Source organism: Solanum stenotomum, chromosome 4 (assembly GCF_019186545.1).
Source record: "Solanum stenotomum isolate F172 chromosome 4, ASM1918654v1, whole genome shotgun sequence".
NCBI classification, from domain to species: domain Eukaryota; kingdom Viridiplantae; phylum Streptophyta; class Magnoliopsida; order Solanales; family Solanaceae; genus Solanum; species Solanum stenotomum.
The window spans coordinates 10,500,145-10,512,489 of NC_064285.1; the positions used below are offsets into that span (position 1 = coordinate 10,500,145).

The 12,345-nt window shown below is 34.4% G+C and overlaps 1 protein-coding gene across 1 annotated transcript; it reads right to left on the minus strand.

Moving 5' to 3' along the window:
* Window positions 1-3,951: 3,951 nt before the first annotated feature.
* LOC125861698 (NADP-dependent malic enzyme, chloroplastic) lies at window positions 3,952-11,977 on the minus strand. Its single transcript, XM_049541547.1, has 20 exons — window positions 11,796-11,977; window positions 11,128-11,396; window positions 9,810-9,930; window positions 9,632-9,706; window positions 9,223-9,374; window positions 9,025-9,130; window positions 8,786-8,851; window positions 8,096-8,191; window positions 7,922-7,993; window positions 7,755-7,838; window positions 7,526-7,624; window positions 7,189-7,236; window positions 7,017-7,070; window positions 6,824-6,922; window positions 6,649-6,738; window positions 6,448-6,525; window positions 6,280-6,354; window positions 6,068-6,158; window positions 4,433-4,561; window positions 3,952-4,354 (listed from the first exon to the last, which is right to left on the minus strand). The coding sequence occupies exons 1-20, from the start codon at window positions 11,823-11,825 to the stop codon at window positions 4,266-4,268; spliced, it is 1,923 nt and encodes a 640-aa protein (XP_049397504.1). The 5' UTR covers window positions 11,826-11,977; the 3' UTR covers window positions 3,952-4,265.
* Window positions 11,978-12,345: the final 368 nt, after the last annotated feature.

Genomic DNA, 12,345 nt, shown 5'->3' on the forward strand with positions numbered 1-12,345 from the left:
TATACAACCCCTCTAACTTGCCCTCATTTTTCATTTTGGCACTCCAACTTAGCCTTATTCCATTTTAACCCTTAAACTCCATTTTTTATGTACCATTTTAACACAAAATACTATTTTTATGATTTCTTTTTTTTATATATATATATATATTCTTCAATTACAACTTCTTATTTTAAATCGACATGTGTCAGTTAATTTTAGTTTTTAAAAAAAATTAACAAAAAATAATTTCTTTTTAAGAGTGTTATGTATTTTTATGTGAAAAATAACCGACAAAATTGTGTTAGTTTTCTTTCTTAAAAACCACCCACAATCTAACAAATTAAAGTCAGTTGAGTTTTAACATTTTTAGTAGTGTTTTTAGAAATGAACAAGAGTCTTTTTTACTCGTATTGAAGATGAGTTTTTTTATTCGTATTGATTTATGTTAAAAATAAAAAGTGAGTATTTGGGTTAAATTTAGATAGCCTAGATGACAAGAAATAATAAATAAGTAGTTTTATTTAATTTAATTGAATGTTTAAGAAAGAAAATCGAAGAACTTTCGTCAATTTACTTTCATGCAAAAATACAAAGAAATCTCAAAAAACAATATTATTGTTTGAAAAAATTTATGTTCGTTCGCGAATGTTTAATTTTTTTTACGAAAATTAATAGATGCACGTCTATTTTTTTAAAATAAAAAATTGCAATTGAAGAACATAAATAAATAAAAAACCATAAAAATTAGTATTAGTGTTTAAATGGTACGGAAAAAATGGAGTTTAAGGGTTAAAAATGGAACAAGGCTAAGTTGGAGTGCCAAAATAAAAGGGCAAGTTTGAGGGGTTGTGTATATGTTTGGCCCAAAACTTTTGATTTCCTTCCATCATAATTAGCAGAAATTAATGATGAATTTTCTACTTGATAAATTAAATTTATCTTATATAAATGGACATTTAGCATATAACTAATTCTCACTATTTGGATGAAACAATATAATATTTCGTAGGTGTTAACTTACCAGGTATGTAACAAAAATTCAGCCTTTCATATTTAAATATGAGTCATTTAGTTATTATTTCTAAAAAAAATTATTGTGCTTTTTATGTTGTGTTTCTCACATGAATGAAAGAACAAGATAATTTTGTTTGGAATACTAAGAATATTGTCGTCATATATAGTTTATCAAGCTTTTGGTATCTTAGTAATACTCAATAATATAGCAATATCTATCGTCTTCTTATTTAGCTATCTCTAGGAGGTAAGCATAGAACAGTTGGTTCAATTAATTCTTAAATTGTGATTTTTTTCTACTCGTCGTTACATTTTAAAGTATAGTTGTGTAGGAATTTTGCAGATATCACTATGTACATATTTCAAAATGATCATGAATGTCGAAGCTTTATGACTTTGTTTTCTTTGATAATCTCTTGCCTCTATAATTTGCCTTTTGACTTCTCTATGTTAGATACCTTTAAAAGGGGGATTAATTCAATAATATTTTATTTACGATATGCAAATAAGTCATAAAGGAACGAGAAGAATCATCTATTGATTTTGGTTCTCTAATACATAATTAAAAGTCGTATTAGACTAAGAACATTCTATCTTCACAAATTTTAACCTCGCCTTCTATCCAATCCAAGATCAAAGGCATGCGACAACTATTGCCTCATTTATAATTGCTCACTAATTTAGTGATATGCCATTATTTTGTTTTATTCCAACAACATAATAATCAAGTCTTCACAATTTATGGATAATAAGGTTGTCAAAAAACTGATTTATAATTTAATTGTTCTTGCAACGGATTAATATGGATTACACGTGTAACACACGTATCTAGAACTAGTTATACTAAAAGTGGAAAGCTCCTTACCTCAAAGTTGGATTACAACTTTACCCTTTAGTTTAAAAATTATTCTTTTTTTATTTTTATATTACGACTTTACTCTTAAGTTTAAAAATTATTCCTTTTATATTTTCTGTGTAAAAATGTAGACACGTTATCTTAAATAATAAATACAAACACATTCATTTTATTTTATTTTTACAAAATTTGGACATATACTCTTAGTTATTGTAATAACTAATATTTCCCCTGCTAATTTGTTCTCTATGCAAATCTTCCAAGTTGAATCATTATCCGTTATGGAGTCATAATTAATAATCCGTCTCTTCCCCTACCAACTATTAATATATTTGTAGAGTACATAATATAATATATGATATTTTTGTATCCAGATCAAATTGATGTAGTGTCTAATTAGTGCAAGTAAATTGAATATTAAATGTTAGATTGATCGAATGAAGGTAATAATTATTTGTAACTGTCATTTTTCACATTCCACCTTAATTATACAAGACAACAAAGCGTCAAGTCATTTGGTTATTTTTCTTTTTTTTCCACAATTATCTACTCTTTTTGTTTGTTTTATTTTGCTCAGCTCCAACAAAATGTCCAGGTAAATCTATTTTTTGCCTTTTAGAAAAGTTTATTTTCTGTCAATTGCTACTAGGGGTGTTTACGGTTTGGATAAAAATCGATCCAAACCGAAAAATCAAACCAAACCGATAAAATCAAACCGATTTTATTTGGATTTAGTTTGGTTTGGTTTTAGATTTTTGAAAACTGATAGTATTTGGTTTGGTTATGGTTTTATTCAAAAAAATCGAAGAAATAACCGAATCGAACCGATGAATTATATACATATATTTTATTAATATACATACTTAATATATTGTTTTCATAAACAATTTTAAAGATCTTGTACATATTTTCATTAAAATTTCTTTATAATCTACTTATTGAAAGCAAAAATACCCAAAATGAAACATTTATCTTATTGATTGACAATTCTTTGTGGGATTGAAAATGTTATTTTCTCTTCCTTCTAGGCCAATATAGTGAATTTTAAAGCTTTATTGATAGTAAATTTAGTGATTGAAAGTTCAGTAATTTAAGTCATTCTAACTATTTTTCGTTTTGAATGGATTGTTGTCACTTTTTTCACATTTTGAATGAATTGTTTCTTTTATTTTTGTGTATGGTTAATAACCGAACCAAACCAAACCAAACCAAAACCGATAACCACCAAACCGATAAATGCATATTATATTTTATTTGGTTTGATTTTGATAATTTTAAAACCAATTAAGTTGGTTTGGTTTTGATTTTCACCAATAACCGATCCAAACCAACCCGTGAACACCCCTAATTGCTACCATTTAGGTATTTATATATCTATGAGGTATATTAAGATGTTATATTGTACGTTATTTATTTCTACTAATTATTTTTTTCACAATATTATGTAACAATAAATCCTCCCAAAAGCCTTCTTGTCCTTCTCGTCCAAGCCCACTTGCGGCACATAAGCTCTAATAATGTTCAAGTGAACCCTCCGATGACTACTTCAACTGTCATAATCCTATTGGTGACCCTCCTAACCTCTACCACTTGCTCCTTCAGCTCTCTGTCTACTCCATTTTTTCTGAGTACCACAACTTATACTCATCCACATCCCGAACCTTAGTTCATACCTATTCGGTTTCCTAAACACAAGTTATATTAATCCTCCTCTTGTTGAGAATTCACACTAGCTCAATAGACACGTCCATTAACGATCTTATATTCCAAGAACCTACTCTTAGCCTCACAGCTCTTGTAACCCCCTTACCACCCTTACCTCTCGCCCCTCGCCCCTCGCCCCTCGCCCCAGAACATGACCGTAGTCTACCATCTAACACCAGAACCACTAAAGCTAATAAACAAAACTATTCAAGGTTTACATTACAACAAGTGAGGAGTCTAAAATACGGCTCAAGGCAAGAATCAATCGAGGAATAAAAACCTGAAGTAAACATACCGATCCAATACAATAACAAGCACACGAATGACAAGTAGTAAAGAAACTCAAAACAAACAGCTCGAACAGAGGAACGAAACAGCAAGAAACGACCAACAAATGATACAAGGCTTTCGACATTTTATATAATCACCCTGAGACAGTTGTGTTCATAATTAACAAAATCAATGAGGCTCACTAAGATTTTATGCTGCAAAGTTCCCTACATTTAAGTCTTAACGTAATCAAATATTTCACGAGTACACCATATCTGCAAGCTACCATATTTTCTTTTCAGTCGCCTGTATATTACTAGCAGGATCGAACATAAATTTTAAGAGCAAACAAACTAAAAAGAGAAAGAAATGACATCAATAACTAACTAACACTGGAAGGAACAATGACTAATTTTGAAGCAACAATATCTTCTCTGACTCAACGATAGCTGCGGTATGCAGGGCTGTACATGCAGCTCTCTGCATATGCGACTAGGTCCTTGGGCTGCGGTAGACGAGTGGCCAAACCTATTAAGCAACAAAATGGACAGAGTTTAAGAAATATGTGTTAGGCATGTGAATCTTCTTTCCAGAGGAGAAACATACCTAATTCATATGCTTTAGCTGCCACTTTGGCAGCAATATGCGCTGAAATCTTTCTTATGTTGGAAAATGGGGGGTATATGAGTCCCTTTTCGAAGTTCTCTTGAGAAACTTGCTCCGCTAAAGCTTCCGCTGTTTCAAAGAGCACAATTGGAGATAAAAGTAAGACCTTATGAAGCATAAAAAACTAAAAAGAATAGTCATCTTCCACAAGTAAGATGACAATGAATTCTCGCTTGTATTTTTTCGTGTGGCAATCTGAGTCGGGTAGTGAAGTTGTTTGCAAAATATAAAAATTGGCTAGAAGGAACTGCAGTATTACAAAGGAAATGAAGCTACTTCATAAAAGTGTAAAAACTGTTTTTATCTGTGCACCAAACTCGGAAGTGAGAAATTTAAACAACTGAAATGGTACTCTTCAGAACATCTGAAAGCTTGTTGTGGTCTGTCCCTCCAAACTTAAGGACAAATGAAGCTTGCTAGAGGTGTCGTGTTTGATTACGTGGTCCATGTTTGACTGCATAGGAAACATGTTCTGGACTACTAGCTAACTATGACCTTGTAATTTGATTGCAAAATCTTCCTTCATAGTGTTTATCTTATTATTCAACCTTTTTTAAAGTATGAACTAAAAAGCAGAGGTTTGCAACTAACAGCTAGCTCATGGAAACATGTAAATCCCAGAGACCTAGACAGATGAGCAATTTCATAGAATCAAACAGCAAAGGTGAACCTATTTTTGCAATTCCATGGACAATCTGTTGGCTGAACACTAATCTCCAAGGTTTGCACCTACTTCATTAACCTCTAACCTCTAGGCTACACCCTTGGGTGCTATTGGTTGCTATGTTCCTTGAACTCTGGTGTGGGTATCCGATCCGGGTGTCATCTAGACTAGAGGTCTGATCCTTCCTAATACAAAATTTTAAAATTCAGGCTTACGAATACGGGTGGGGGAATTCCGCTAAAATAATTCAAAATTCTAAAAAGATCTATAAAAAAACCTTAAATGTTGTGGAATGCTAAGTTGCGCAGACTCTTTCACTTTCGATGCCGCGATTCTCCAAAAATAAACTTTTGAAGAATCCGAAATGCACCCATTGATATTTTAGAAGAGTCCGAGCGACATAGATGGGATGTAGCCAAAATTCAATCTTTCATTTTGACAATTCCCCAAGTAGTAGGCATTAGCAGGCAGCACCTAAAATTCAACCTTTCATTTCCCATTTTTCCTTCAAATTTTGTCATGGATTGTGGTCAAAGTACCCAATCTTGATTGACCACACCGTTACCAGTACCATGTGTCGACCAGATGCGGTGGCTAAAATGAAGAGTCCACGCAACATAGATTGGCTGTCAAATTCCTTTCTTTTAATAAGTAATGGCTGTCAAATCTTTTACCACACCTAAGGAGAAAGGCTGGAAAGATGTTGTTTATGGCAAATTATATCAGTGACATGGCATAGAGTTTTCATCCAGAAATAAGGACAACTCACCATTCCAACCCTCTAAAAAGAAAACGATTGTACGTAAGCTTGTCAGTATTTTCCCTTTTCCTGTTGCTCTCTTCCCTCATTTACATTTTTATGGAAAAAAGGGAGGGGGTAATATTGAACTACAACAAATTCCACAACTTACAAGCTACGAGGAGCATGTCATCGTGGACGCGAATTGCACCAGAAATTATCAGTCCTAGACCAAACCCAGGGAAAATATATGCATTATTTGCCTAGACAAGGAAAAGAGAGAAGTTTAGTATGGATCTTGCATAAGTACTGATAATGTAAAGAGATTTACCAAAAGAAAAAATGATGATAATGGAAAATAGCTAAGGATTTGAAATCTCTGACCTGGCCAGACGCATAGACCTTCCCGTTGTACTCAACTGGAGCAAATGGACTCCCACTAGCAAAAATGGCTCGCCCCTGATGGAGACATGATAAGAAAATTACACGGAGAGACAAATATTGACTGTGTAAGAGACTGACTTCAAACATGAAAAGTAAACAGTATCTCACATCACTCCAGCTATAGGCATCCTCAGCAGTACATTCAGACTGTGATGTTGGATTGGAGAGGGCAAAAATAATTGGTTTCTGCATGACATAAAATTGAAGGAAAAAGAAACCATCAGTTTATTGTGTTACATGTTAACTACACAAACTGGTTGAACTACAGAAAGTAGCTTTTCCTATCCAAGCAGGGCTTCATTATCTTACCTCATTGAAGGTTGCCATAGCTTGTACAACTTCTTTAGTAAACGTTCTCCCAGCTCCAGAAGATCCAATCAAGACCGTAGGCTTAATTGACTGACACAATACGAGAATTGTGAGAGGGAGGGTGAGAGGCAGGAGGGGAGTTTTGGGGTAGAGGAGGAAAAAATAGAGGTACCACCTTCACAGCATTCACTAGTTCTTGTACTGGTTCGTGGTCATGTGCCCAGGGCCTCTTAAAATGTTGAAGCATCTCCATGCGAGACTTAACAATCAGCCCCTGGAGAGAGAAGGACATATGGATGCTTCAATTTCATACAAAGTGAGGAAAATGATGAAAATAAATAACAAGTCTGATGAAGGAAATTTAATACCTTGGAATCCACCATCCAAATTTTCTTGCGAGTCTCTTCTAGAGGGATTCCAGTCTGCACAAGAAAGAGTAAAGTATAAAGGCTTGTAAAATATCTTCATATTAGACGTAGCTGAAACTAGAATCATAAGAGCTAACTTAAAAAAAGACAATTGTTCTATTTAAGTCCAAACCTGCTTTGACATCTCAAGAGCTATGAGTTCAGCTATACCTGTGCCAGCCTGCATTGACAACAAGGTGAATGGGATACAAAATGATCAATTGATTGAGGCAGAAAGGGTGATCAAATCAGAAGAAATACAAGCAGCTGTTGAATAATAGCTAAAATCTTAAGAGCAAGGAACACACGGAGCAACTTTAAACAGAATCCCATTTTGGTCTTACAGTACACGATACTTTGTGACGATCAAATTTTCAGTATTCCAGTAAGACATGTTATTTCTAGGAAATAATGGCAAAAGAAAGGTCACAGTTCAAAGTGCAAGTCAGCAGTATAAGTGATAGATGTACCTCTCCTGCTCCAAGGAATAAGAATGTATGTTCAGACAAGCTTCCTCCAACCAAATTTAATGCGGCCATCAGCCCAGCAAGGACCACTGATGCTGTCCCCTGGAACAAAAACAAGATAATATGTTTGCAGTTTGCTAAAGAATTTGTGTAACAAACAGAAATCATCCACTTCCTACTCCAAGCACCCATGAAAAGAAAACAATAACAAATTAAGGAGTCCTTGACTTACCTGTATGTCATCATTGAAAACAAGGTGGCTAGTTCCATACTTTGCAAGGAGGTCAAATGCATTATGATTTGCAAAGTCTTCAAACTAAAGATGTCAATAAACAAAGTCAGATTATCAAGTATAATGTTTAAGTGCACTTATCTGCAATTTTTCCAGAAAATATCTACCTGAATGAGCACTTTCTCCCCATAATTCTGCTTGACGGCATACATAAATTCATCTAAAAGTTCGGCATATTCCTGAGAATGGAAAAGAGGATCAAACAAAGAACATTAAGGAAATATTACATCTTCTATAAATACAAGGTAAAGTAAGCATGATCAGATATCAAGTTTGTGAACCTGTCCGGTAGCTCTTCTTTGCCTGAGTCCAATGTAGAATTCATCGTTCAACAAATTTTCATTGTTTGTACCCACATCAATGGTAACGGGCAAACACTGAAAAGAAAGAGAGGATAATCAGGCTTTCAACTGATAGACAGAAAAAGCAAAGACCAAACAGATAAGGTTATATGACTGATAAACCTAGTACTCCCACCATCCCAATGAATGGTAGAGTTGGAGTACAAGAGTCCTTAAAGTTTTGAAAATGTACGTTTTTAGAAACTTGCCAAACATTTAGACAAGGAAACAGATGTTCACTCTTCAAGTATTAATAGTGCCACACAAATTGGAAGATAGGAAATATATGATATTTTAGCTCTGTGTGCTCATAGCATATACAACAGAGTAAACTATAACAGGAGACTACGAAAGGTGACGACCGGGAAACTGTCAGATACCGCTCAGACTGTCAAGTTAAAAACATTTATGCTCAAATTACAGCTTCATTTGGCAAACATCAATCAGAAGGAATTCACAAACTTACACAACGAACCACATAATATGAGTCTATGACAAGGTGTTACTGGATAAAGTGAAATCCCAGAACTCCATATAGTGATATAGATACAGTAGTGTTTGTGGAATAAAGCATTTGTGGATACAGTAGTATCATCTAAATTCCAACTACTGTTATAAAGAGAAACTTACAGCTGAAGGGCGAATGCCTCCCAGAGCAGTGTATAAAGAGAGCTTGCCCACTGGTATCCCCATTCCCTGGTAAAACGTAATGACTGTTATAATATGTTAACAATGACAAAGAAATACATTATGGAAAAAGATACATATAGGTCCAAAAATGAACTGGAACCAATAGTTAAACTGACGGAGGATTTATTTGTCCTGAAAATAGAATTAAGGAACTTCAACCAAATCGATACACAATATACCTGGCAACCAAGGTCCCCAAGGCCCAGAATTCGTTCTCCATCAGTAACAACAATAACTTGAATTTTCTTCTCGGGCCAATTTTTTAGTACCTCATGAATTTTGCCTCTGCAAAAAGCTAGCACATATTAGTTTTAACAAGAAATAAGAAATGTCAAGCCTTTAATTTGAGAAGCTATATAGTGCATTCAAATGCTTACTTTTCTTTCAAGCTGATAAAAAGACCTTGAGGACGCCTGAAGATGCTACCATATTTCTGGCATGCTTCACCAACAGTTGGAGTGTAAACTATTGGAAGAAGCTCCTCAACATTGTCAATAAGAAGCTTGTAGAATAGCCGCTCATTCATTTCCTGCACCACGATTCATACAACAATAAACAAGAGTATTATGAAGCAACTAAAGGCGGGCATACACGTGCAGGACTTCTGGACTTGAGCTGAACAAACAAATGGTTTTACATTTCCCAGTGTCACCACACTTGAAAGATTATTATACACTAATCATCTGTGTTCTGCTCAATTTAGTATAACATAAAGGAGCTTGACGCAAAAAAAAAAACCTTAATTGCAGAAAGTATTTAGAACTTTAAAATTATTTTGTTTACTACCTGAAGATCCATCATGGCCATGTATCTTTGAAGTGGTACATCATACTTACGGATGCTGTTCATCATTTTCTTGACCTGTGACAACGAGTAGCACAACAATGTTGTTATTGAGCTTTCATCTGATCAGATAAAGAGAGACACGGAAACTGTAGGATCTGTAAAATGCAGAATATACAACCTGAAGGTCATGACTAATTACGACAGGAGGAAGAAGACCACGCAAATAGTGGGTGTCTCTCTCTCTCTCAGAGAAAGCAAGGCCTTTATTGTAGTGTGGGTTACGCAACAATGAGAAACCACTGCAAGCAAAAGAACACAGTATGTTTCAGTGCGCATAAGTAAAGACAACTTCTGAGATAGTCAAGTGTCAGACTAATGCTTGAGCCTATTTCATTAACATGGAAGAAGGAATTGTTAAATGAATGCTGAAAAGAAATAATCTTTGTAAGAAAAACAACGACATGGAAATTCAGCCCTTCTAAAAAAAGTACATAGAGCAACTGCATTTATGATATCTCAAGAAGGCTCAAGAGCAGTACGTATTAATTCGAACTTAATGCAGAACGTATATCAAGAGCAAACTGTGTTTATGATATCTCAAGAAGGCTCAATCAGCAACTAACAACTTCAATAGATTAAGATATAAACATATAATATACTCGAAATAAATGCTCATATCTTATAATTGTTGCATCATCTTAAATTCTTGATGCTTTTTATTGAAATCACTTACTTCATCAAACAATAAATACTCTAACTTAAAATGGAAAACTCAATCCACAACAAGGCTTATAGAACTAGCCCCAAATTCCTGGGATCGCTCTTCGGAAACAGTGTCTCGTGGTACACTCTACCCTCCCCGGACCCCACTTGTGCGACCTCACTGAGTATGTTGTTGTTGTACCCTTGGTGACTGTCGGAGCATACAGGCATCATACTTAGGAAACAGTATCTATAATGTAAATTATAGGTGAGTAAAGATAACAGTGACTAACACAAAATATGTCCACTCTTGGTTTACCAAAAAGACAAATCCCAATAGCTCTTAAGTGGGGACAAAAGATTATAATTTAATTGTAAAAGAAATAGAAGAAAAGCAAGTGCCTTTATTTGATATTAACAAAACATCTATATAATCAGATCATGCATATGTAGACAAAAGGTTACTAGTCTAGCTGTGATGAAAGCTCAATTTCTTTCTTTTTTTAATTATACAAAAAAAGCCAGAATACAAGAGCCTCTAAAACTAGATAACCCCATTTAGTTGGAATGACATGAACATCCATCTCGGAGGTCACAGGTTCAAGCCATGAAAACAGCCTTCACATACAATAGACTCTTGTGGTTCGGCCTTCCCGGTCCTTAATTAAATTAATCAAAACCCATCTAAATCTTAAACTTAACCCCCATCTGGGAACAGAAAGCATAGGAACCCCCATCTGGGAACAGAAAGCATAGGAATTATCGATTCAAATTCACAAGAAGTAACTTTTCACCTAGCAACAGATAAGGTCCAAGGTGTGATGGATTGATCTTCTGTGGCACTATCCTCACCATAAACGTCTTGAACTCCACCAGTAACAGTAGATTTAACCTCCATCTCAACCGGTGCAGCACTTTCCGTCAAAGCATTCTCCACCAATACACTAACACTTCCATCTCCAGGTTTTCCGTTTGAACTCACGGCGGCTACCACCACCATAGGAGCTGAAACTCTTCTGCTTGATTGAGTCAAACATCTTGAAACCCCAGATAACGAATTGTTCTGCAAATTACAACAAAACAATCACAATTAACAAAGTATAGAAAATGAAAAATTGTCCACAAGTGAACAAAAACAGTAATCAACAACTTTCAACTCAATTCTAAATATGAGTATGTCTAAATCAATCTGAATGTTCATGAATCACAACAAGTTTCGTTTTTTTTCCATTTTCAGTGGAAAAAGGAATCTGGGTGTTGTTCCTTTTTCCTTATCCTATCTCTATCACTCAAAATTAACAACTTTCAGTTCAATCTATGAAAATGGGTGTCGTCAAAAACTCAATCCGAATCAAAGAATTAACAATCAATCAAGACAATTCTCCTTCTTCTTCTTCTTCTTCATTTCATCTGACTGTGAACAATCAAAACAGAGATTTAAGAAATGGGGTACTGGTATTACCGTAAAACTGGTGCCATTCAAGGAGAACATGGCTGAGTTTTGAGCAGAGTGAGAGAGAAGAGATTGTTTGTGATAGATCTGCTGAAGTTCTACTCTTTATCTTCTTCTCTCCTACTTGTCCTCACAACTCTGCAATTGATCAGGGCATTTTGTAGCAACCAAATTACCACTTTTCTTTTTTCACTGTTCAACTTTTTCCTATTACACCATTTACCCCTTTTTCGGACACGCTCCCAACAAGATTTTCTTTTATCAGAATTTGGACTTGAGATCTCTCTAGGAAGGAAACACTTTCACACATAATAATCTATGTTGGTAACCCTGCCTCCAATGAACCCAACTAGAATATTTATTTTATTTTAATTTATATAATTTATTTATTTATTTAGTTCATATCAATAAAAAAAAGATTTTTAGCTGCATATGTATTTATAACTTATTTTTTAAAAAAAATAGTGTAAAGTTAAACTAATTCATATTAATTGAGATGGATGAAATGTAAAAGAAATTACTTTTCTATTTATAAAGCACTTTTTTGGTGTGTTATATA